The 26,462-nt window shown below is 39.4% G+C and overlaps 1 protein-coding gene across 1 annotated transcript in view; it reads right to left on the reverse strand.

Moving 5' to 3' along the window:
- The window catches only part of alk (ALK receptor tyrosine kinase), a gene marked incomplete at both ends in the record, with an annotated part of 379,437 nt that overhangs the window by 54,067 nt on the left and 298,908 nt on the right, over positions 1-26,462 (reverse strand). The window contains 5 exons of the mRNA XM_083907769.1: positions 6,019-6,113; positions 9,506-9,678; positions 12,587-12,690; positions 13,396-13,530; positions 17,686-17,817. Of these exons, the coding sequence (XP_083763895.1) occupies positions 6,019-6,113; positions 9,506-9,678; positions 12,587-12,690; positions 13,396-13,530; positions 17,686-17,817 (639 nt within the window). The remainder of the gene's footprint in view (positions 1-6,018; positions 6,114-9,505; positions 9,679-12,586; positions 12,691-13,395; positions 13,531-17,685; positions 17,818-26,462) is intronic.

Below are 26,462 nucleotides of genomic sequence, written 5' to 3' on the forward strand. Positions count from 1 at the left end.
AATGGTTCTTCTATGCAACTTGGTTGCATTTGAGTGTGGAGATTCAAATCATAAAATGATTTGAATCATTAAATGATTTGAATCTCCACACTCAAATGCAAACAAGTCAGAAGTCAGAAGAGTGCAAGGATTTGTTTGCACATTGTGCTTCCTCATTAAACCGGTCTATCCCGTCACCGATGGTTTGCAATGTCCTTACATACAAGGCTGTGTAACATAACAGTTGTTTTATTCATTTGTTGTGATCACTAGAGTGTGTTAATTTGGTTTGTAAGCAATCTGTTAACAACAAAAAAAACATGTCAGTGAAAAGTGTTGGTTCTTGTATGTACATTGTATTACAATTATACCATCATGCACCAAGTCATCCATGTTTTTTTTTTTACCCCAACATGTATTAAGAGTGTAATTGTTGTAATGTACATTTATCATGCAAACAGAGGAAAACTGTTCAATTATAAATCAGCTCAAATAATCGACAGCATAGTCATCGGCTATAGAAAATCCCATATCGGCCGACCTCTACGAGAAAACACTCTCCACAACACTGTCTCTCTGTAAGCAAATCTTGTCGATGTGTTATGTACACACAAGTTCAGCAACTTTTTATAGCTTCAATAAAGTCACTGACATGGTTTAGTGCATTGATATTCAACGCATGGGAGAACATGCCTCAGCAGGGCTACAGAAGCCGGACACAGAGGTAGAGCCCGTAGCATTGGTATGCTGCGGCAGCAAGAGGAGGACTCAGCAGGTCCACCACAGAGCAGCGTGAACCAGGGGGCAGGGCAACGGCCGGCACGGCTGTCACTGTTCATTAGCAGGGCACCATGAGTTACCTGAAGCCCACCAGAGGCCAGCCATGGGGGGCATCTCATTACCACCCAGGCATAATCTCTATATACTGTACCTCAACACTGTGACGGCTGTGATAAATGTCCACAAAACACATTTCTTTGTCACAGTGAGACTCGTTCTTTATGGAAATTGCGGTTTAAAAAGTAATATTAAGTTTTTGTTTGTATGTTTTTTATCCACTGAAAAAAAAAACAACCTTGCAAGATTATTGGATTCCTAATGTGTTACGGTACACATACACAAAGACGATAGATACAACTAGGAGAGACACCATTTGAATCGGAGCATGTGAGCGAAGCAGAACATTCAGTATATTTCCATGCTCAGTTAACGTTTAATTGGACGACTGTCCTTGTCCCAGTATACAAGCACCAGCAGGGAATTGATTTATTGAATTAAGTGTGTCTGCCTTTGCCACGCAATATGCCCCCTTTCACCTTGGTAGTAGTGTTTTCCAGTTGAACTATTAACTCAAAGACCAAATACTTAAAGCCAGCGTGCAAAAGCAAAGATTCTCCTCTTCACACGGTATGTATGTAAGTCTGGGACAACAAGCCTAAAGGCAAAAACACTGACCTTTTCAGGAGCAGTAGTTCTCATATAGACCAAACCCTGGTCCTAATGAGGCAGAACTTTATTTCTGAAGAACTGGTTAAGTTTTGAGCTAAGATTTTAATTGTGGTTTTAGGTTAAGGTAAGGGTAAAGCATTAATTGGTAGTGGTTAAGTTTGACCGACTGGCTGTAGAGTCTGTAATAATTGGTACATTGTGTTTTTTCACACACACACACAAATTCAATTCATCATGTCTGAAATTAATGCATTTCTTCCTTGCGGACAATTTCTCATTACTGATAATACAAATACAACACTCACACACATGCACAGCACACAAATGTGATAAAAAATGATCAGACCTTCTCAAGAAGTCATTTATAGTTGTTTGGAAATAACAGCCACACAGTTTTAAGTGGCTGTTTTCATATTGATTTTAGACCTAAACATTCCACCAAAATCTCTGTTATTGCAACAGTAAATCGTTTCAGAAACAATGCAGTCATGTCAAGGACCAACTAATGTGTAGGTACACAGAGAGTGACAGAAGCAGCTGGTGCTATTGCTACTGTTCCTCAGAGCATGAGAATAACTGACATACGGTTCTGGCTGTGTGATCAGAGACAGCGTGGGCTTTGACTTACACATGACACAAAGTGGCACAGCTCATGTGATGTGCCTATTTATCAACTGATGCAGTTTTCATTTTCACGCCCTGTACCTACATTGTACTTATGGTCATCAGTGACCCTGTGGGGTGCCACTGCGTCAATGACTAACAAAAACCTGGTCAAAAGTCAATGGCACAGCTGGTTCACGATACACATACTCTCTGCTTGCTACACACAGGGAAACACTTTAGTGCTACTCCTTGCCCTCTTCCTCAGTTATATGTAGGTTGAATGTTGGTGCAATTCCTTGATGTTGCAGCCATCATCAACATCATGTGAGACTGTGCACTACTTGTCTCATCACCATCGGCCTCTGGCGCTTGTTCTTCAACTTCAAAACTGGCTTTGGCACATTTCTATAAATTTCCTAGAGGTTTTCCTCTTCAAAACACTGTTTTTTCAGCTCTGATTTTGTATTCTGTATCGTGTTGCTCCTGTATTGCTCAACAAGCCAGACCCATGCACCATGAAGGTGCACAAGCAGATTGGTCTCCTCAGCAGGGAATCTTTCACTCTTGCATTTGACATTTAAATAGCAATGCACCAGGCACAGGTGCACCTGGCTTTTTAAGGGAATGAGGAGCAAAATTGATCTTACACCCAAATAGTTCAGACACTAAAAACTAGCAAAATTGGGCACACAGCTATACACTGGGGAACAGCGATACTTCCCTGTAGGTAGTGTATTCAATTGCTGTCAATAATCCTACGGACTAGTGAAAATAAGTTTCATAAATAAGTTTCAGGAGTACAATCCCATCATCCTAAATGACAGCCCTATATTTTGTCCATGGATGAACAGTATTGTGCAAAAGTTACCTGTTCTCTGTTGGTTTTTCTGTCTGTCTGGAATGAAGTGAATCGACTTAAAGCTGGTCTTATATGTATTGTATATGTATTGTTCTGTGTAGCAGTGTAGCTGACAACAATAGTATCTTTGCTCATACAGAGAGGTGTGCTTTCACTCATAGTTTAGACCAGGAGGGGGTTGTTCTATGTAAATGTGATGATTCTGTCTCTTGGCTCCCAGAAGGTGTAAGCCTTTGAGGCTAAAATTCTCCCTATAGCAGTTTGAGGCCTACATTCAAATGGCCATATCTTCTTCAAATATCTGATTTACATGTGTTAGATATTGTTGGAAAGCTAAGAAATCACCCTTTCAGAATCTGTAAATAACTCAAAATGTCCCTCGGCAGAGTTGTTTCCAGTTTTGCCGCGGCTGGCCACATATAAGCGAGCTGTCAATGAGTTTAACTCATGCAACATGTGTATGTAATGCTCAAGCATGTCTTGAATAAACCTGACGTAATAGACATTTTTTACAGCAGATATTTCTTTAAATGAAATAGTCGGACAAACACTAAACACTATTAACAGAGCTGTGTAATTGTTCAAGTGTAAGGGTAGATCACGCTAAATACTTGACACCTGTGGAGGAGGTTTTTTTTTCCTGAATTTTTTTTTAATTATTAAAAACAACAAAAACTGCATGCATATGTTCTGGATGTGTTCCAGTAAAGTGAAATAGAAATAATTACCCTTTGTGTCGTTATAGCATTGCTAAAACAACAATCTAATGGTGGCCTAACACTTCTGCAAAGTACTGTATATCAAATAAAAAAAAAACATTAAAGTTGTTTTGCCAAAACCAAAGCAAGTGATTCAAAAGGGTGACATGACAAATGATGCTGGTGAAGATGAAATGACCGCTAGATTCAACAGCTACAGTGTAAGGGTAATGGACGCATCTGATCGTGATCACCAAACTCTAACTATACACCCAAGAGATGGATATGGAAAAGGCTATGGATGGATGAATATCTGTTAATGTAAAACATTTCTGAGCTGTGTCACCTGATCAGATCCATCAAACTAATCACTCACAGTGATCACTCTTGGAAACAACGTCTTTTGCTGAGCTTCAGCAAATCTCTCATCAACTAGGTCTGATTGATGGGCGATAAAATGTGTCAATGAATGGTTGGTGGTAATGGATACCTGGCCTAGATTAAGAACTTGCCATCTGGAAAGTGAACAAGGCAAGGATGGACAATGCTTCATAGCTGCCTCGCCTGTGCTTCTGCACCAGAGGACATGAAAAGCAAATGGGTGTGCATATATCTCATGGAAAATGTCATCTCTTCATATAAAATGTCCCTAAACCAAGACACCAACGGTGATGCAGGTTGTCAAGGCTGGCCATTTCTCACATGACATTGCTCTCATGAGCTTATGTTAGCTAAATCTATTTTAAACTTGTGATTACATCTGTGGTTGATGAATACATTCATCACAAACGTCATGTAAAAGTGAACATTAGGTATAATAGTTAGTCACATTTGTCCTTCAAACCATTACTTATTCTTTAGCTGTTGTGAGTCACTATTGTTGAAAGTCATTAATTTCACTAATACTTAACCAAAAGCCTCAACCTTGTGGTTGTATGCGTCTGTCAACCAGTTTCAGTTGAGTGAGTAAACTTAAGGAGGATTTATCAGCAAAAGCTCAATATACTAGCCACAGGTATGTTTGTATACATGCTATTAAATTTTCAAAAAGTTTGTTTTTTGTAGCCTTAGAATAAAGCTTTTATATGAACTTTAAGCAAGGGTCATGCTTAAACTAAGTCCACCATCTTGTACCACCATGTTTTAACAGCAGCCCAAAAGAACATATTTACATTTTTAAGGGGTAGCTTAATACCTAAAAGCAGAAGAACAACTCTGCCCAACAAAACCTGTTACATAAATGAACAAAGAAAATAAAGGAAGCTCATCATCTGATGGACAACTTGATGTGCTTGTTGACAGTGATATCTTTTCCAGTATGCAAAGGCCAAGGGAGTGGTGAGCAGAGGAGTCCCCTGTTTGTCTCTAATTCTAACACAATGGGCAGTTTAAAATGCAGGCATTATGATTGAAAATGTCACCTTTAGTCAGAATTCTTCTGAAAACTATGGATAATTTTGTCAGTATTTGTGCATTATTTTTGAAACAAATTCTAGTGAGTTCATTCTGGATTTGGGATGAATTGATAATATTTGCTCTAAATTAGAGGAGAGCCTTTCAAGATTTATTCAGATATATTGCACTCACAGAGGTCTTATAATGTAAAAGTTATTTCTTCATTAGCACAAAGTTCTCTCTGTCAAAGTTACATTCATGTATATGGGCTATAGAAGTGCTCAGACATCGCAATTTCATTGCATTCTTACATATGCAGACATGGGGGGCAGGAACTGCACTCGTAACCTTTCATCTGCGATTATAGGCTTGGTTGTCATTTTAAAACTGTTTAATATCGATAAACCATTTCAATTATAATACAGAAATATCTGTAAAGGTGAGGAAAACCTTGACATTTCAAAACCTGCAGAACAGTGATGGAATATAAACCCTTATCAATCAGCCAGATATATTATGGTAGATTTGACCTGTTCTGACATTTCACAACACGTCAAAGGTTCCACAAAGAAATGCAGTGACATAAATCATTTTATCGAGTGTGGTAAATGTTTCTCGAAGTAAAGTTGCAACACTTTTAATCAAGATTGTGCCTAAAACTCCAGACTATAGCCTTTTTAGAATCCTGACTGCAACAACCTGTGCTCGACTGGTAATAATAAAAGCAGAAACAGTGTATGCAACTGAGAGATGAGATTATGATTGTCAATTAATAGCATATACTGTCACACACGCTTTGAGTTGAATAAATGTAGTGCATGTATAAATTATAACCATAATCAAGGTTAGAACTTGTAATGTTTTAATATCTTTGGTCTTTGAAACTTTATATTTCTCTGAAGTTTTTTTTTTCCTGTTGTGCCTGTCATAGTCAATCAATCTGACAACACATCATCTATCTAATAATGCCACTGAAGTTGAGTGAAGTAAGACCAGCAGAAAGAAAGACTCAGGAAGTTTTATAATACTCACTTGTCATGAAGCAGTCCATACTGAAAGAGATGTTGTCAAGAAAGACGGCTGAATTGGGTCCAGGCCCGTCCTCGATGCTGAACTGTAGCCAGAACCTGTGAAGGGACAGAAACGTCCATAGTTGGATATCTTTTGACAGAAATTATATAAGACTTTATCATTCTCTAAGAAAAATGGCATTGAGATTTCTGATGTGCGGCTTTGGAGGATTTGCACTGTCTACTTTATGACAGCTCAGTCTACATGATCAAGAACTGATCCAATGGAAACATATACAAGGGGACATATTATACCCTATTTCTCCAAGTTAACCTCGTTCCCTGGTGTCCTAATGAACATGTATGTGACATGCTTTGGTCAAAATAAGCACCATAGCAGTTCAATCACCCTGCCAAAACGCCCTGTTGAGTAGTATCACTTTAGGTCCACCTTAAAGGGGAAATAAGTAGTTTATAGTGCCATCTAGAGGAGAGGCTGAAATTTACAACAAAGACCTGCATCTCTGCTCACCCCCTCCCTTCCCTGAGCGCTACGGTATCCGCAGCTGGTCAATTGTCGTCCTCGTCGTCTTTCTCCGTGTCAGCAGATGAGGTTCGTGAGGTGAGGGAGAGGGCGGAGCTACCGCGGCCGTAGCAGACGAAGCGGAGAGAGAGGAGGCGGGACTTCAGCTACAAGTAAAGAGACGCTTGATTTGTTCTCTCGCGTTTGTCCTTACAGGCTCCCATAGAAACATGGCGTCTCGCTGCTAACAGTGGCTATGCAACCACGGTCCGCGGTCATGTTATTTAACATGACTTTTTGAAACACTACGAAAATGAAACAAAAACTATTATACAGCTACTAGACAATGCAGGAGCACATAATATGTATAAAAAAGTGGATTTTGGGTTATATAAACCCATAAATACTACATATTGTACCTTTAAAACAAAATAAAAAAAAGTGAAACAAAACAAGGGACAAGAAATGACATCAGCCACAGAGGCTACTGGGAGCTAACAGCAGTTACAGGGTCTCTGCAGGTTTCAACAAGTCAAATTTAAGACTTTTGTAAGACCATAATGAATACAATTTAAGACCCAAGAAAAATTGGAGCCACAAATTGAACTTGCACTTACCCATCTTATGCAAGCAATTCGGCTTCGCTCTGGGCTTTCATTAAATGTTCTCCGCTGCTATGCTAAGCTGTAACACACCCTGCCGCGCGAACAGCATACTAGCAAGTGGTGCTCTATAAAATGGCCTACTTAAGTTCCGTGTTGTAGTTGTTATCGCATCCTCAAAAATGAAACATTTCAAAGCGAGACTAATAGGTTTTTAAGACCTTTCAAAATTGTATTTAAGACCTTTTATGAGATTTTAGGAGAATATAAGACATTTTAAGGCCTTAAATGAAAAATGATTGAATGTAACCCTTTTAAAGACTTCTAAAGACCCCGCAGATACCCTGAGTTAGTGATCATTTGCAGGCTCTAGCAGGCACATTGGCGTCATATATAACGTATCCACTGGACAGATAAATCCTCTGAGGCTGGACGTTTGTGTAGGACTCTGTGCTGCACTGTGGAGCCAAGAATAGAACGTTTCGTGGACTTTGCGGACTTCCTGTTTTCAGATGGCGTTGCCCTCGCCAACACTCTCGCGTGTTTTTTTTAAATTCCTAGTTATAGATTTTTCAGTTTCACTCGAGAGGAATAATTTCGCGTGTCATTTCTTTTTCCCGCATACCTATATTTAAAATGCAATCAAATTTAGGCGAGATGTGCAAGGCATGATGTGCGTCTATGGATCAGGAGGTACAGTGAGTCATCCATGACCCAGAGTGTCAGTAGTTTCATTCCCTGACACCAAGACACCATTCCCCACAATACCTTGTTAGCTGTAAGCCAGTTTGTGCAGAAGGTGTTGGAGAGAAACACTATATTTAGAAACACTGCATGAGTATGTGTGAGTGAAAACACGAATCAGACTGGAAGTGTAAAGTGCCTTAAGTGGTCATTACAAGAAAATTGTGATAAATCAAGTCAATTTATCATGAGCAAACATGTCACAGAACCTTAAAGGAATAGTATCGCATTTAGGGGAACATGCTGGTTGCATTGCAAAATAGGCTGGATTTTTCACAGTTGGCAAATGTATTCCAAATAAGCTAATTTGCTCTCTCATCCTCCTCTTCCTCACATATACTTCACACCATGGTATAGTGAAATTACATTAAGATGGAGTGAGAGATAAGGTGACTCTAATTATGATTATAATTTAATTTATATTAATCTGTTACTCACTTGCTACACATTTTTGAGGTGGAAATGTTGTGGCAGGCAGAACTGTTTATTTGGTCTAATTGAACACACCACCTGCTTTTTCAGCTTCATGTAGACAAAATCTTTTTGTCTAACTCTCAGACAAGAAGGGGAATAAATATATTTAAAATTTCCAGGAGTTAACATATTCTTTTTGACAGATTTGTGAATGGTTTTATACTGTGTAGTAGTAACTTATCATCCTGTTTATTTATCGCTACCTCTAAGGGAGTGATGCTCACAAGAAACACCAGAGATGACTGAGGCTGTAACTGACAGTAACATAATCTAGAGTGAAATTAAAAAGCATTTCCCTCCATCACAATCAGTCAACATTTACTTTAATTTAACATAATATTACAACTGCTGTTCAATCCCAGTGGTTGTACTGTTGTAACAGAGAGGTTCTCAAAGCAAAAACACTCATGCAGAGTCGGCATATGCTGCCTGCTATGTCCTGACTATTTTTTACACTAAAGGCTGTATTTTTGATTCCATATAAGCTCTACAAAGGTCACCGTGCAAAGAGCGGCAGGTTCACCTGGAGGTTACCAACAAGACATTCTAATTAAGAGCACGAACACAGCTGACTACACAACCCAGATATCAAACTTTAATCACTCTCAGGGGAGCGGGATTATCCAGGCTCAAATGGCAAAGAAACCCCAGTCAGGCAAGCAGAGATGAAATGCCTTATCTGATGTTTCTCTTATTTTTCCTGCTTTATTCTATTTTGTTGGACTTTCTCTCTTCTTTGAGGGAAAATCAGGGCCATACATAATTGGATGGCAAGTAGGGCGGGTAAACCATGTATATTGATTTCTTCTCTAAAAGAAATAAAAAGCATGTGGGATACAACTGTACATGTGGCAGTTTCATTGTGTAAGATGAGAGTCTCTATGGGAGTCATTAATTTTGTGGAGCTGAGACGCAATTTCTCCAAGCAAAATGGAATGGAGAAGTTGAAACTCTGCATTTATGAAGAAGAAGAGCTTATTGGTTGTGTTTCTTACAGTTGTTGGAGGACTTCAGTATTTTTGGGAGTGCGTCTGAGATTTGTTGCGATGAGACTTGAATGGCATTTTTAAAGTGAAACGATCAGTGCCTTCAGACAGTAAGAACACATAGCCTTGATTAAATGAAAACTGCCTGTAATGTGGAATGAAGGTTCATATTTATCCTACCCGTCTGCCAGCCCAAAAAGGGGAAGTACGATGAGTTTCCAGCCCCTTTCAGACTTGGGTTCACTGGCTGAATGCCACAGTCTGCGCTGTTCTCCAGGGCCTGTACTATTCTCAGCTATCCACAGAGACAGCAACCCCCTCTGTAAGCCTCCAGAACATAGCAAGAACCGCACCTGTGGGAGAAAGTTGGAATTTCAAATGAGCACCACAATTCAAATAACATTTTGGCGGTAAAGGTTGCCACAGAGTTAACATTTCAGTTTTTTGATTATTTGGGGAACATATAACAGCATGTTCCTGTAGATTTTGAAACATTTCAGCCAGGGGTATCAAACAGCAACATTCATCTGGTCAGGTCTAATTATTGTAAGATAAAGAATTCAATGCAGTTGAAAATTTTTAATATTTTCGCCACGTACACGGCTCCTGTTCGGTTCTGCACAAATCAATCGCATTTCACTGTTTCCAGATGGGACCTACTTAAAATTAAATAACACACGGAAAATAACAAGAATTAAATAGTGAAAGGAACTCTGAGTCTAAAGCTTGCTAACAAGCATGGGATGTGACTGTGTCCCTCTGCAACCTTTTACTGGAGCCAAGAAGATAATTCTGGCTCCCGCATTTAAGCAGAACAGATTCTGGCTTAAGCCTGATCACAAGTGCATTCGGAGGCTGAATTCACCACTTTTATGTTGCGCTGAGCTTGTCGATGGCAGGTTGTGGGGCCTTATCATAAACCAAGAAAACACATGGTGAACTTTTAAAGGTTGAGATTACAGGCACTACACAGCACACACTGGGCACGACATGAAAAGTGAATGTGGTCTGCAGCTAATACCCAAAGCTAATATCCTCTATGTAGTTTTCCAAGAGCAGACAGCCTAAACGGCACAGCGCCAGTTCAGTGTAGAGAGAAGGATTTACACTGTTAATCTGGAATCATGGCTAATCTTTGGCTGCTAGCCCAGGTGCTGGGAGGCCAAGTCTGTGTCTGTGATGATGCAGTTATCTTCCCTCTACTGACAACAACATAACAAATGTCTAATATGTACCTAATAGACAGCGACATTCTCCTCCTTCATCTTTATTTTTTTCCTTTGCTCTCTTCCTTATTTATATGTTTTTCACGTTTAGAATAACTTTACTTTCCCATAGGTCTCTCTTGTTTTTTGACCTTTGCCACAACTTCCTACCTCCGTCCCTCACTTCTGTCTCACCCTTTCCGCATAGATCCCTCACTGTATCCAATTTAAATGTGCAAAGTAAACATGCAAAGGGCAAAAGGTGGCTGTGCCGTGCAATATTAAAATCACTAACACAAGACTAAATGCTACAAGCAGCAGCGCCGCTCAAAAACACAAACTCTTCACCCAGAGACCTGTGCTGACAGAATCATGGTCTGGATAATGAACGGAATTCTTATATGATCACAAATAGGTTGAAGGTGGAACCTTTGATTGACAAAGTCAACCTCACTGCCTGTAAGGATTTCTCAGGATATGCAGATGACTAACCTGTGTTAACCTAATGTCTCAAACTGCTTCTATGACCAAATGATGCATCGAATTATAGTACACAACTTTCTACAACAATACCATAAGTGAGAGGAGAATAAGAGTTTCTTCAGCTATGATGTGTTTTTCTACTGTAAGAATTTGAGCCATTCATGGGATCAATAAAATATATGATTCTGAAAGCATTAGTGTGTATTATAAGATTTTTCAGATAATAAAAACATCAACGGACTGAGGAGTTTTGCATGTACTCTGTTAGTGTGAAGGTATATTTGGATAACCTGTACCCCTCTATATTATGCTATATATCACATTTGTGGCGTTCTTATAGAAAAAGATAATGCAGACACTGATGATGCTTTTCCACGATACAGTGGTAGCATGGCTCGGCACAGCACAACTCGACTTGACTTGCTTTTTTTTGCGTTTTCCTTAGGGATTGTACACCTGGTACCTGGTGCTTTTTTGGTACCTGCTATGTTGAGGTTCCAAGCGAGCTGAGCCGATACTAAAATGTGAGCACACGGAAAATATCTTGTGTCAACCACCTGAAAAGCAGACCAAAATATCTGTGTTTTTTAAACACTCCCACTCTCGTATAAGTAGTAGACAGAGTCCTGCAGTAATCCTGCACTGGGTCCGAGTACAAAAAAAGAATCCAAGTACCTTTATCTGGCTTGACTACTCGCGCAAGTACACACTCACACACCGTCAGATGCATCGCTTGAGTGCACACGCACGCACGCACGCACACACGCACGCACACTCAGAATTGCCTCTCAATCACTTGCACGAGCGCACACTTACGCTCAGCTGCATTCTTCAAGCACACACACACACACACACACACACACACACACACACACACACACACACACACACACACACACACACACACACACACACACACACACACACACACACACACACACACACACACACACACACACACACACACACACACACAGGAGCACTCATTCAGGGTCATGCATGAATAAATATTGTTGTGTTACCGTTGATAATACGAAGAACAAATGATATAAAAGCTTCAGGAAATAGTAATATTGAGTTTAGCTCAGACACTATGAACCTTTTTTTTGTCTTTGGTCTTAAATAATAATACAAAATCACTCAAAAAAAAGTTGGTATTTTCAATCAAATAGTTGAAACAATCCACAGTCGTCAGATCAAAGTGAGAAACCCAGTTTTCTTTACTTATGTATGAAAACAAAAATAAATGTTTGCCAGCTCTGCTTTTTTGTGAGGTAAATCTGATTGAGTTGATCAAATGTAAATGCAGGGTATGGCAACTGCATTTTATTTGGATTGAAAATGTTTTCAAATCTTCCAAAAATCATATTTGTGGAAGTTTATCCCTGTGTGCACTAAAGTTACAACATTTCTAATATTTCATCTATCTTTCATGTTATCCCCCCAAAAATTGATGACATTTACAAGTTGACTGGCCGAACCCATGGGTCAGTGGTGCTCTTCTGCTCTTGTGTTTGTAATAGTGCATCTGAGGATGAGGATGAGGATTATATAAAGGAAATACTTTGCTCACCGTGCATGGGGAGTTTCTCAGAGGTGGAGGGAAGAGAGGGCTCCTGAGTAATGCTGCACCTCTTTGGACTTTAGAATGGCCTCCCTCCACACTGAATGTAGCTCCTTCAACACACAAGCACACACAGAAGAAAAATTGTACAAAAGTGCAAAGAGAGTGAGGTTTCGTCTGTGGTGCACACACAAAAAAGACTTCTAAACGAAGATTTTCAAGAGAAATATCACAAAGTATGAGCTGAGAAACCTTTGCAGTAATAGTAATGAAAATCATCACATATCAGAGGAGACTGCTCAAAGACAGCAAGTCAAATATGTTCTGCTGCATTTACATTTCCCTACTAAACATGCACTGGAACATGATCAACATTATAGTTTGTTCAGAATCAGCTGTTTATCACATATTGTCTGTGCCATGCCATTTTCTTCTCGCACATTCCGCACATGAAAACCAGTGGAAGCTCAGCTATGAGACCGTACAGAAAAGGGTTTTTCTTTCACTGCGGTGACTGATAAATGCAGCAAAATCGTCACTTCCAGGAAGCTCAGCGTCTCTGGGAGTCAATGGAGCAGTGGGAGGGCACGGATGCTAGGCTGATGCATGATGATTGGAGGAGGAGCGGAGGGCAGAACTGCTGTATAAATAACTGGGCCTGAAATGAGCTTCCCCTGTTTCAAAGTCCAGTAACCGCCAGTGACATATAAAGCTATGGTGCTCCATATATACTAGTACTGTACAATTTCTTTCTACATTCACAAAGCAAACGTTCTGATTACTGGTAGAAAATGTCAATTAAACTTTTAAATTGAGACCTGATGATGGGCAGCTCTGTCTGGAAGCCTTGGCTGGAGACTGGACTCTTCTCCAGGAAAGACCACGACCCGTTATTGACTGCCAACTGCACTCGCCTTCTTCAAAAGAGCAGTAGCTGCCGTTGAGAAAGAGACCTGGAGAGAGACAGGAGAGATAATATATTAAGGGAGGACAGGAGAGGATGATGAAGAAAGGGGGGGGACAAAATAATGAATGGACAGACATGATAGTGGTGGGGCTGAGAGAGAAGAGAGCGGAGTGAACACTGACTGTCAAACTGCCACTGACTGCCTCATGGGGTGGGCATCAATGAGCTGAGTGATGGTGAGGGTAAAGAGGGGGAGAGACATGCAGGCTCACAGGACTCAGTGTACTGGTTATATTGTAAAACTGAGCTACACTGAGATAAGGCTGTTCCAGCAGAGGTAGAAGATGTGAAAAGAATCAGTGTTTTCACCTTAAGTTTGCTTTATGTTCCTTTTATCTTGAGCTACTGTTTATGAGTAACCATCACCTACAAGAATCTTACAGTACAGTGATAGCAGTGTGCTTTTTGAAAATGGCATCATTCTGATAATGGAACAAAAATGGCCAGAGCACAACTGTTCAACAGGTACAAAGGCAAGAAAAATACTTCCATCCTCAATGACACAAGTTTGAGATTTCTTTTAAATTGTTTTACAAAAGACATGTAAAAGGCCTGAAAAATAACGCTGAGTACATTATCTGGAAAATAATTACTATGTGCATTTTATGCAAGACAAACAACTGTTTCCCAAAAATGTTTATTTCCTCAAACAAATAAATGCATCTTTGGATTTTATGGACTAATATGTGAATTTTGTGTTTTTATTATGAGTCACTCGTGTTGTTACGTCATCTAGTCAGTGTCCCTTTGATGCTCTGCATGCACAGAGATTCATTGTCACAGAATGAGATAACCGCTCAGGAAATGAATAGAGAATTCAGTGATGATGCCACTTCATACATATCTGTACACATTAGCTCTGCGTAGATGTATCACTCTCTGGGCCTTTTTCTTCTCATTATTCTTCCCTGTTTGCTATTAGTCTAGTTGTGTCAGCCAAATGGATTCAGCTGATAGCAGTCATATTTCATGAGGTGGGAATAAGTTTGGCAAAACAGAATCATTTCTAGTTGATGCAAAGCAAAATGAACTTTACTTAATCTTAATGAATACTGATTGGAGTGTTAGTCAACATGACAGCTTTACAAAATGTTACTGCTAATAAACACAAGACTGTAAGGTTCATGTAATGAGATACATACGGACATTGGCAAATTATGATGTGTCAAAAATACATTTCTTTACCAGTGTAAGGTCTGTAAGCCCACATTAAAGCTTAAAGCAATCTTTTAATATTAAATATGTACAATGGCTGTTGACAAATCTTGAAAGTGAGATTCAAAGGATCAGAACAAGAGATATAGTTATTCAAACTCTTTCTTTTCAATATTAAATTCAAACATTTGCAGTCGCCTTGCATGACAAAAATAGTCTGGAACAAAAACATTGCGTTTGATGCCAAACAGAAGAAGAAAAAAAACAGGCATTTGCTGGCTGTTGCAACATTTCTTTTCTTGGTTGGTTTACTGATAAAGGTGTTTATAAGGGTGTGAAGATTGAGCCTTTCCAGTATGTCACTGTGAGCGGTCATTACTGCCAAGCAAGTGAGCCATTCCTGTGTCATGGTGCTGTGCATCCATGTCTTCAGCCTACGCGGTGCACAGAAAAAAAAGCACTCGGATGCCACAACAGAAATCAGGAGGGGCAGACAGGGTTTCAGGAGCTCTCCAACCTCCAACAGGAGATCTTGGAGGGGCAGACAGCATGTCCTGGATGGTGTTGACTTTACACCATTTCCAAATAATTTCCCAACTGCTGCTTCATGCGGTCTCAGTTTAGAGAAGTATAATGTGTGAGCAAAAACCAGTAACAAATTAACCTCAGTATGTATTCATAAGTGAAATTTGTCAGATGTTAGATAATATTCCAAGAGAAAAAAGTACAGCTTTTCATTTCTACTTGGCTGATGCTTTGATGTGAAACCACATCTGTGTGTAGTAGCAGGGAAACGAAAGTGCTGGAAAGCAGCGGGGAGTCACTGATTTCAGCTATCTAAGACTGACCAAGATTAACCAGAGGAAGCTGTGAAGGATGTGTTGATGCATAATGATGCAGTGGAAAGATGGTGAGATAGATTCACAGGGACTCTATTTTCTTTATACGTCAGGAATCTTTGTGATTGACACAAGCGAAGTTTGGTCGTCCTGCTTTTTCCTGTTAATGAGCCGTGGAACAGCTCATAAAGGATTTAAATAGATAAAATCAGATGGAGATAACTTGTGGAAAGATCACAGAGAATGTGCTATCAGAAAGGAACACTGTGTGATTTGGGTAGCAGGGGGTGATTGTGATGAGTGATGCAGATATAAATGGAATAAATACAAAGCATGAAGTGCACACGCAGAGCATGAGATGGAAAGAAAAATGGCAAAATGTCAGGGTGGTCTAATGAATGGATGGTCATTCATTCTCTTTAAAAAAAAGAAAAGATAAAGGTTATATATGTATATATATATATATATATATATGGAGTTGGTGGAGAGGAAATAAGAGGTGCTTGACGCAAAGCAAATGACATCTGGCCTTCATGCTACTGTGCACTTTTAACATTATGTGGATAGACAGTGGAATAGAGGGTAGACCCACAGGTCCACCGTTCACTACAACATCAATCCATAAGGCTTTCAAGTAATAGACCGCAATTTCCAAGCTGTTTGTTGCTATTGTAAATCCATCAACGCTAGACTCGTGACGGTGCTAAAAACAGAATTAAATATCTGTATGAATGTTACACTTGACAATGCATATCACAGATTGTACTTTCAATGGCTGCCAAATGAGGCTACTAATGCACACAAGCGTACTTTGTGATTTATCGATTGTCTTTATGATGTCCAGTTCGACTCCTACAAGCAAAAAAAGTTTGTGCAGCTATATTTACAACTGCATAGTGCATACTTTTTAAATACAAACAAATGTCAGTTATATTTATACCACTGTGAAATAAGTGCACACTCTGCTCATTAAGCACAGTTGTGATTTTTCCTGTGACATTTCCACACTGCATATAAGAAAACCACCCCTGCACTACTCCTGTATACACAGAAAGTTTTCTTTTTGACCTCACACGTCTAATTAGCTACATTTATGCAGTAAAAGAGATGTGATAGATGAGGGAAGTTTCTGTGCCTCAAACAGAGTTTGATACAGTTAGTGTGTAACATCTTTCTTGTGTTGCTTTGTTAATTACTCCATAAAACTCCTTTCAAGAGTGCAGAACCATCTGATCATCTCTCTGATCTGTACAGCTGCTTACAAACATAAATCTGCTCTGCCACTCTAACTCAGATTTCAAAGTGGCAGATGGATACCAAAAGGATAGTCAGGTCTACTTGTAAATGCATAAACTATTGTGACAGGAATTTGGTCCTCATGAGACTAGAGGTCAAAAAGGTCAACATTTATACCAGAAATGATCTAAAAAGGTAACATGTACCACGCATACACTTATTGCATTCCCACAGTGATTGTACTCTTGGATTATCTCATCAACGGGCACCGAGTGTCTTGCAGTAACAACCGCAAGATTTTCATCCTCTCGCTTTCTCTCTGCTCTCACAGTTAACAAATCTATGAGGACAGGAGAGCAGCCATCATTTTAATAGCCAGCCACAGGAGGCTGACCTGCAGTGTGGGCAAAAGCAAATCACTTCTGCAGTTTGACATGGTTGAAAAACTGAGGGATCAAACAACAGCAGCGTTAAAGATGAAAGTAACAATGTAGAATGGTAGCATGCAGGTATAGGACTAAAATCAGATGAATCACTATACACACAGAGAGCGAGGCCTATAGGGACTTCACTTATGATAGGATGTAAGCAAACATCCCCTCGGCTTCAAGAACAGCAGCAAATAAATGTGCAAAGAGTTAGAAACTGCAACCATGGAATATGTCAAGAGTGAGAAATGTTAGCCCGGCATGCTGGCTGCCCTTTCTCTGCATTTCCCCCAGCCTATGTTAGGAAAGCACATACACTCACTCAATTGTTGCTCTATTGGGGAGGATATTATGCTCCATTGAAGATGAAACATCAATTTGACCAACTTTTCACAACTGCACTGTTCTGATCTACAAGTAAAAGCAGAATGAACAGCTGACACACTCAGCTTTCCTCCTGTTAATTAGCATACGTGTACTCACGACATAGTTCGCCTTCATCATCGCCGAGTGGACAGTCTGTGTTGAAGTCACAGAGTTTGTCAACGGGGATCCCTGGTCCCTGCTGACAGTGGTACTGACCCTCCAGTGTGATGTTTGGGCCGGGTGAGGAGGCTGCTGAGAGGATGAATGAAAGAAGTGGGAGGAGGGAGATATGAAAAAAAAGACTTAATACTATGTATTCCTTTACACAGAAATAAGAGCACATAAAACCAAACTAGATTTGAAAACGTCAAAACAACAACAAAAAACACTTTTGAGGGAGAAGAACTTCTGATGATGGTCCAAGTTTACCAATTAGATAATTGGTTTAGAGACGGAGAACACAAATCAGCAGTTCGGGGAACAAAACGACTTACCTACAGTCGGAAATATACAGACAGAATATGAAAGTACATCAGTCAGTGACAAAAACTAATATAACCTCTGACTATAAACCTTGTATGGTATTCACAGACTGCCTGTAGCATCATAAATAACTTCGCCCACGCTGCATAAGCATCTGGGCTTGAATGCAGTACATATCCATCAGACAAGAAACACAAGCAGCAAAAACAATGACCTAGATCCTGTAGAAGGAACACGCACACGCACACGCACACACACACACACACACACACACACACACACACACACACACACACACACACACACACACACACACACACACACACACACACACACACACACGCGGAACAATGTTATATGGCTGATCTCATCAACTCAACTTGCACCTGGGTCATTTGCATACGTATGCAAATCAGAGAGGTGATATCTCCAGGTTGTAACCTCCACCCTCATCATTAGAGGCTGATCTCAGTCAAAGAGAAAAGAGGTTGAAACTGTCTGCTGATGGAAATCTTGGTTTTCCCCTCACTTCCCCTGCTTACTGTTGAGTTTGCCCTTCATCTGCTTTATGCAGATTTGGTCACATTCAGATGTACTTGTAGTCGGCAGTCTCATAAATGATGGGAGAGGCATGTTAGCTGAGCTGACTGGATATGTAGTACACTAATTCTAAAACTGTGGTACATATAGTTTTTAAATATCAACCATATATACATTTAAATAATTGTCAAATGGTAAAGTCAACTCTTTATGTGTTTCTCAGTATGGCATTGTTTAGATCTCCATTTCCAGCAACATTCCAGTGCTGCAACATGGTAAAGTGAAATCAGGCAAACAGGTTGGCGTATGAATGAAAGCACAAAGAAGCATCCACAAAAAGTGTCAGGAGTGAACTCTACCGCTCCAAAAAGCAGTGTACACGTACAAACGCTCACTCAGTCAGATGGTGAGGTCCGATAGAATTGTTTGACAGAGCCCGTTTTCAGATGAAGGATGCAGCATAGACATAATGTTGTACATTGTTTCTATTCCCAAATGGCAAACAAAGGCAGCGCAATAACAGCAACACCAACAAAAAGTACCAAAACATTTGCAAATCTACGGCATTTCAGTCAGGAGGATTCTCTGTGCGACACACTTCTCTCAACCTTAAACTCGGTGACAAACTCACAACAGTGTGGCAAGACAAAACAAACAACAAACCTGAATATCTGTCTATAAAGCAAGTTGCGTAAGCACAGTCGCCCCCTAGGCTACTTTTAAAACAATGCATCTGCAAACACTGTGTTAAAAAAAAAAAAATGTGTTTGTTGTACAGACATCATGTACAAGCTCATAACTCATAACTGCATCTTCTCAATGCACACATCATTTTCTTTTTCTTTAAATAACTATTTATGTGTCTCTGTATATCTCAATGTACATCCATATACACTTTGTATATTAACACTACACAAGAGTACACCTCTTTGTACATTCACACACAGCCTCATTTGGCCATAACTGAAAAATCTTCTTCAGCTCCCACTATAGGAATACATACTTCCTACAGGCACTGCAGTAATACTGTAAACATTAATAACATAAACACCTGCAATTAACAACACCATTCCCTGTCTTTGTGTTGATATTGCTTTAAGGCTCCAAACAAACACCAGGACCAGGCGACCCCTAAACAAGTGGATGGAAGTACCCCGTCTCACCTCATTTGAGCTCCTATTATTGTTAAATTAAGGCACTTAACAACACCATTTCTTTATACTACTGCATGCTTTAGTGGGCTTGATGCAAATACAATTTAAAATCAGCCAGTAAATAATCATTTTCACAGAGAAATCCACGTGGGTTTAATAGATGTAATTAAATGTGTTAGGTAATGACATTTGTCAGTTGTAAGTAAAGCAAAAGTCACATTTATTTCCGGCTCAGGGAAATATGCAACATATAAAGCTAACATTAATGAGGAACATGGAAGATTTCAGTTCCACTGCAGTAGTTAGTGCCAATCTTGTGTGGTATTTGCATAGAGATCACTGTCTATTTATGACGCAGTACAGAGCAGAATTTCCATAGCTATGTCTGATTTGTAGCAGATTTCATTTCATTTTTTCCCCCGTGGTTGAGAAACCTTTAGGCCCAGTCAACTGGCACAGTCGACTATACAGATGAAAACGTGGTGAGTGGCATATTTTATTGAAAGGAAACACATTAGTCAAGGACTTCCCAAAGTGTACTATTGTAGCAGGACCTTAATGGCTGCAGAAATATCACTAAGTAAACCAGCTGACTTTGATAATGAATGCCCCATTTTTCAGTGCTCTCTTCAGGGTGGCACATTATGATCATTCTTTCAGGACTCTTTACAAAGTAAATAAAGAACAGGACACATGCTCATATGCATGAAACTTCAGTCTCACATGAGTCAGTCTTTACACAGGAGCGCACACACCCACACAAAAACAACTCATAATACCATTTAATTCAAATAAGGTTAGCAGTGGGTTGTTATTGAGGGTTTTATGACCAAATAAGTGGTCTTGCTACGTGCATGACGTCATGCTCAGCACATGCATTATGCATTGACTGTGCTCAGTGGCTTCCTCTTGGTATAATATTGACACCCCAAGCAGAACAATTTGTCAAGAAAGAAAAAGTTAGAGCGCACTGGAACCTTTGGGCAAGGTATGTAAATGCATCGATTTATCTTTGTTTGATGACAGTGAGCTAAAATGTATCTAAGTAGTTTTGTCAGTGAACTTTAAGCTTACCGGAGCAGGTAACAGCTGCCAGACATGGCTGCTGCCCTCATGGCCTACACAGTTCTTAAATCACATTGTCAGATAGAGAAAAGGAGTGGGTCAGTGTGGGATGGATTGCCTTTGGGAGTATGTGAGTTTTGTATGCTCAGAGGGTTGGTTTATCTCAAAAGGGGAATGATGTATGAGGAGCTGGACAAGTGACCGAGGAGGATACAGCAGCTGGTAAACACCTACTTGTTCCATCTTCAGTGATCAGGTCCCATGTGGAGAGCACTTAGTAGGACTGTTCAACCCTGGCATTAAAATGTCACCTTAATGTGTTTCCTTTGACCAGATGAAATCAGATGAACACACGTGAGAAAGAAAAGTCAGGATAAACTATGTGAATCAATGAAATAACATTTTAACCATTAGAAAAACAATCATATGTCGATCGTGTTAATACTCTGGCAGTGGCTGCAGATAAACGCATGATCGTTCATTAGGGAAACATTTCCAGTGACACTGCAGCTGATCAGAGGAGGTCAATTAAGCAAGTGCTCTCTAATCCATGCTGGAGGCCAGATTGTGCTCATGCATGTGGCCACCTCATACGCTTTTTTGGCGACCAGATCTGAGGATACATTCAGGATTGACTGGAAGCATTCAGACCTGTTCAGGATGGAAATTAATACCAGGTCTGAATCGGACATCTCCATGGTTTGGTGTGCATGTGTGTGACATGGTTTTCAAACACCAAAAAAAGACTTTTTGCAGAACATTTGGATGGGCAGTTGTTTTCTCTGACAGTGTGATCAAGGCCCTCGTGTAACAGCTTTCAACATTACAACAATAAAAACGTTTGCAATGACAAAACTGCTTATTGTCATTCAACTATGAAGACACTTTTAATTCACACGGTGCATAAAAGTAAAACAAAATATTGTAATAGTAGTTTTTTGTAAGAAGCAAATGTTCACAGGTGTAAGAGAAGAACAAAGAAATCACCACACAAAACTGTGAAGGACACCCTCCACACAACAACTAAGCCATGCTATTAGAGACTAACAAAGATGCTGTGTTCAAATAAATGCTTTCATACACTGAAAATAGTCTCTTAACCAAGGTAATGCTATATTGTGATGACATTCTGATTTATTTTCCCATCACTACACTGCCTACCAGCTTTGTAAGGTTTTATGACAAATAGGTTTCACTATATAATGATGTCTTTCTCAAGGTCCATTGGGTTTTTAAATCCAGATTTGAAGGTCTGCACTGACATTGATCTTCTATTACAAAGCTGGAGAAATAGGAAAAGGCGATGACTCAGACATGCTCTGGTTTAATACTCTTCCTCCCCTTGTTGATTTTGGCTAAATGTCAGAAAAGATTGAAAAAAAACAGAGCCAGACATAATTTACAGCATGATGTACAGGTTACCAGCATTAACCTCCGATAAGTTGTCAGTGACAAACTGGTAAACTATCAACAATAGTCACTTACAACTCCAAAGTGCTGCTAATATATGCTTTATACGCTAGCGTTGCAGCAAGTGACATTCAGTAAATGGAGAAATACAAGCCCCAAGGTTAATTATACATGACACTTGTTACATGTTTCTGCTGCATGCTGAAGTTATGTCTAACAAGACATAATTGCCTGTAAACTTTAGGACCTGGAATCAGAATACATCTCAGTCACATTCACATGAACCACATGCACAATGTTAGTGTTAAATAAAAGTTGAATGTGGATCGTGTGATCCTTTCTTCTCATCAATTTATATGCAAAATACTTGCATATTTTTAGGTTAAATACTCACTCACGCCAGTTGTGCTGGTTTTAAAGATGCATTTCTTACTTTCTTTCTCTCACTTTTGAGATTACCTACCAAATTGCCCCTAATTTTAACTTTCATTTATGCCATCTGTTCACAGGGTGCAAATCAGGGGACACTTAACAAGATCAACAGGGAAAAGAAACCCATAAATAAAATGAAATGAGCAGAAGAGAAAATGAAAAACAGCCAAAATATTCACGAAAACAAGTAGATGTTTTTCTTATTTTTATTCCCCAGAAACACTGTAATATATCTAATAAATTATGGAATCCGTTACAAAATTATTATGGAGGGCATGAACTGGTGAGGTAATTAATATTAACATTAAAGTCAAGGAAAGAGGTTCAGAGGTGCAACAAAGGTCATACCAAACTGTGTGGTCTTGTTGTATTAAGAGGAACAATGGAATGTGTGTTTGGTTTAGTATAAATCAATGTGTCACTTCGGTGATATTTGCACAGCTGCATCATACATGTTAAGTTATCAGATTCCACAGATGGAGGTGTCCCACTCGGGCATAATATCATGCAAAGCAGTTTGCCCGCACCGTTTGAATGAAATCTACGCTAATCTTGCTACTGTTTGGTGGAGATGGCTTGTATATATTTGAATACAGACAGACTTGTCTTTGGGAAACTCACGAGAGGGCACTGCTATTAACATGGGCCACAGATGTTCCCAAATCTCTTTGTGTGCTCAGACATCACCAAAAAAAACAACACGATTTGCTTGTGCTATGTGTGTGACAAAAGCAAACACAAAAAGGGAAAAACGGAAAAGAAAAAAGACACATCACATTCTACTTAGTCATTATTGTTTTCTGTAATGAGGACTCTGTTATTAGAGGAAAACTGTAGGGGAACCAAGCGAGGGATGTGTCATATCCCTGGCACCACAGCGAAAGATGAATCTGGAGATATACAAGGAGATTTACAGTCGCTGGGATGCTAAAGATGAATGTAGCCGAGTTTCCCGCTGGACAGTTGACAGGACAAGAAGTATTTGCTCATAAATTCAATTAACTGCACACAGCCACGCTCGATTGGTCAGAGCTCTGCCCAATCACTGTTGCTATCTGTCATATTCACTGCTGCAGAGCGAGAGAGAGGCACACACGAGAGATGAGCAGAAGCAGAGAATAAAAGCGCGTTTAACATGATTCTACAGTCAAACTGTGTATTTTTAACAACCAGAAGACATTTTTTATCGTAGTGAATTCATTATTAGCAATTCAACATTTTTTCATGTTTAAATGTGACTTGCCAGCAGCAAATGCATGGTGCATCATAGTAATAATAGTCTGCTTCGCCACTTTGCACCCGATGGGAATGTGATACAGTGTTTAATTTTGCAGCTGGTTTAGTTCACATTCACAAAGGCAAATCTCAAATGCACTATAAATTGTAAATACAAGTCAGGTCAATAATAATGCTCAGTTATATGTCAGACATGGTAAAAAGACTTAATTCCGCATCGGCAGGTTAATGTTCATCTGCCCTGCTTTTTAACTTAATGTCATACACTGAATAAGAAATAAGTGTGGAGTATTCTGACCTTAGTCACATTATGTAGATGTCCTTATGTCCTGTGTGAGTTTTCCTAAGTTAGCAAAGACATCACACTTTACACTGTACAGTCAGGTTGCAGGTGTGAGGTAGGCTTACATAGTGTCGTTTAGCTCCTGTTCCTAAAACGTGGGTTCTGGACCCAAAGTGGGTCAACAAGATAATTCCTGGGGGTCACCATAAAGTTATAGAGAAATGGAATCAACACAAAATATTCAAAATTAAACGGCATATTGTAGACTGAGAATTGTTTACCATCATATTATATTCCTAAAACATTGAAACTAGAGGGAATCATTCTTTACAATAGTTTTTCTTTCATCCATTGTTTGTGTGGTTATTTGCTTGCACTTTCCAAAAGACTTAAATTCACACTGTGCATTATCTTACTCACGGCTGTATCTTAAAAAGCATCACATGGTGGCTTTTCTCACCATCGAGGCGTCTCGTGTGAAGACCAAGACATACTTTGTCTAAGCAAACATCGTTACTGATAACGTGGAATGGTTTTGACATCAAAGCATCTGGCCCACAGGCAGAGAGGCTGTGGTGAGACTGTATCCTTTGTTTTAAAAGCATCAGCATTAAAACATAGAGCTTTGATTCCTCAGTGGAAGCTTATCCTTGATGTTGGATTACAGTGAAGTAGGTACTGGCATTACATAGAAAAGCAAGACATCACCACAACTCACTGGCACGATATTGGCTTTAAAATAAAAGCGATTGAGGGAATCTTTGTGTAATTCAATGATTTAAAAACAAACTGTAACAGTCTATTCCTTAGAATAGAATTACAAGAATGACAGATATCCCCTTCTTATCTATTACTCCAGCAAGTGTCCTGATGCTTCACAGGCTCGATACTAACAACATACAGACATTCAGAACTTTATTTTTCACAGCAGTTAGTTATTGTAATGTTGCACAGCTGCCTTACTCTGGATTTAATCCTCTCTTACTTCTTCTGTTGCTGCATCCAATACCAACCCAGTACTTTTATGGGAATGACATGGTTATATTGGGTAACTTTTTGATCCCCAATCCCCGATTATGGGAAAAGAAAATCCCCATAGGTTTTGCTCCATGTTGATAGGACATACAATTTTTACAGAATTGTCAGTGGCAGGCTGTCAGGCTCCCGTTACGCCATTTTTTTTTTACAACTGGATTAACTTCTGGTGACTGAGGAGTGGGGAGGCTACTGAAGATCAATGCGTGTGACCCGGAGCACTATCATGACAAAATTATAGTGAATATGGTAAACTGTGGCCATAAATGACAACAAGGTCAACAACAATTTTTAGTTGTAATAAAATGTGCAATCAAACACAGGATTGAGTGATAATGAGGGGCCAGAAGAGTGTGAGGAAAACATTCCCTCCATCATTACACCACCAGCAGCAGCAGCATCAGTATCTTGGACTGTGGATATAAGAACAGATTCAAGCTGTTGATATTAAATGCTGAGCCTACCATCTGCAGCCTAAGCAGAAATCTAGATTCATCAAATGCCGTCTATATTGATGGCGAGTCTGTATCCAATACAATTTCAGCTTTATGTTCTCGTCTGTCAGAAGAAGAAACTGCATGTCCTGCTGTTACAGCCGCAAAATGTTTTGATATTTCAGGAAGTTAATTACAATTTTTAAAAAATGAGTTACTGTAGCCTCGATTTGTCAGTTGTTTCCAGTCTAACCATTTTCCTTTATCTTTGAATCTCTTTAGCACGGTGTTTCTATCCACATAAGTGCTGCTCACTGGTTTTTCAGATTTCAGTCTAACAAAATCACTGTTGTGTGTGAAAATCCCAGGAGCTAAACTGTTTAAACAATATTCACATTCAAATTTTCTGCCATTTACATTAATTTAATTTAAATTCACATTTAAATATTTTCTTAATAATATTACTCTAAAAACAGCAAGTCTAATTTCTATTTATTTCTATTCAAGGTAGTATTTTTGCTTACCTTTAAATGAAATCATTTGCTTTACTCACTGCTTTAACTTCCAGGGTCAAATCTACTATGAAAGGAAATATTCAGTTTTACAAGTTAGCCAGTGTGTTGTCTTTTGCTTTTGCCTTTTATTGTGTGTATTTGCAACTAATGGATCACAAGTACTCAATGCCGTTTGCTGAACGATCCTCCTCTGACGCTGGTTATAAAGCACGAGACAAACAAGACAACAATTCCATCTGCTGCTTTCCAACATCATCAATCTAGGTCTTATGTTACTGTTTTGATTGAGAGATCCTAATTGCACACT

This window comes from Microchirus variegatus (genome assembly GCF_963457635.1).
Source record: "Microchirus variegatus genome assembly, chromosome: 21".
NCBI classification, from domain to species: Eukaryota; Metazoa; Chordata; class Actinopteri; order Pleuronectiformes; family Soleidae; genus Microchirus; species Microchirus variegatus.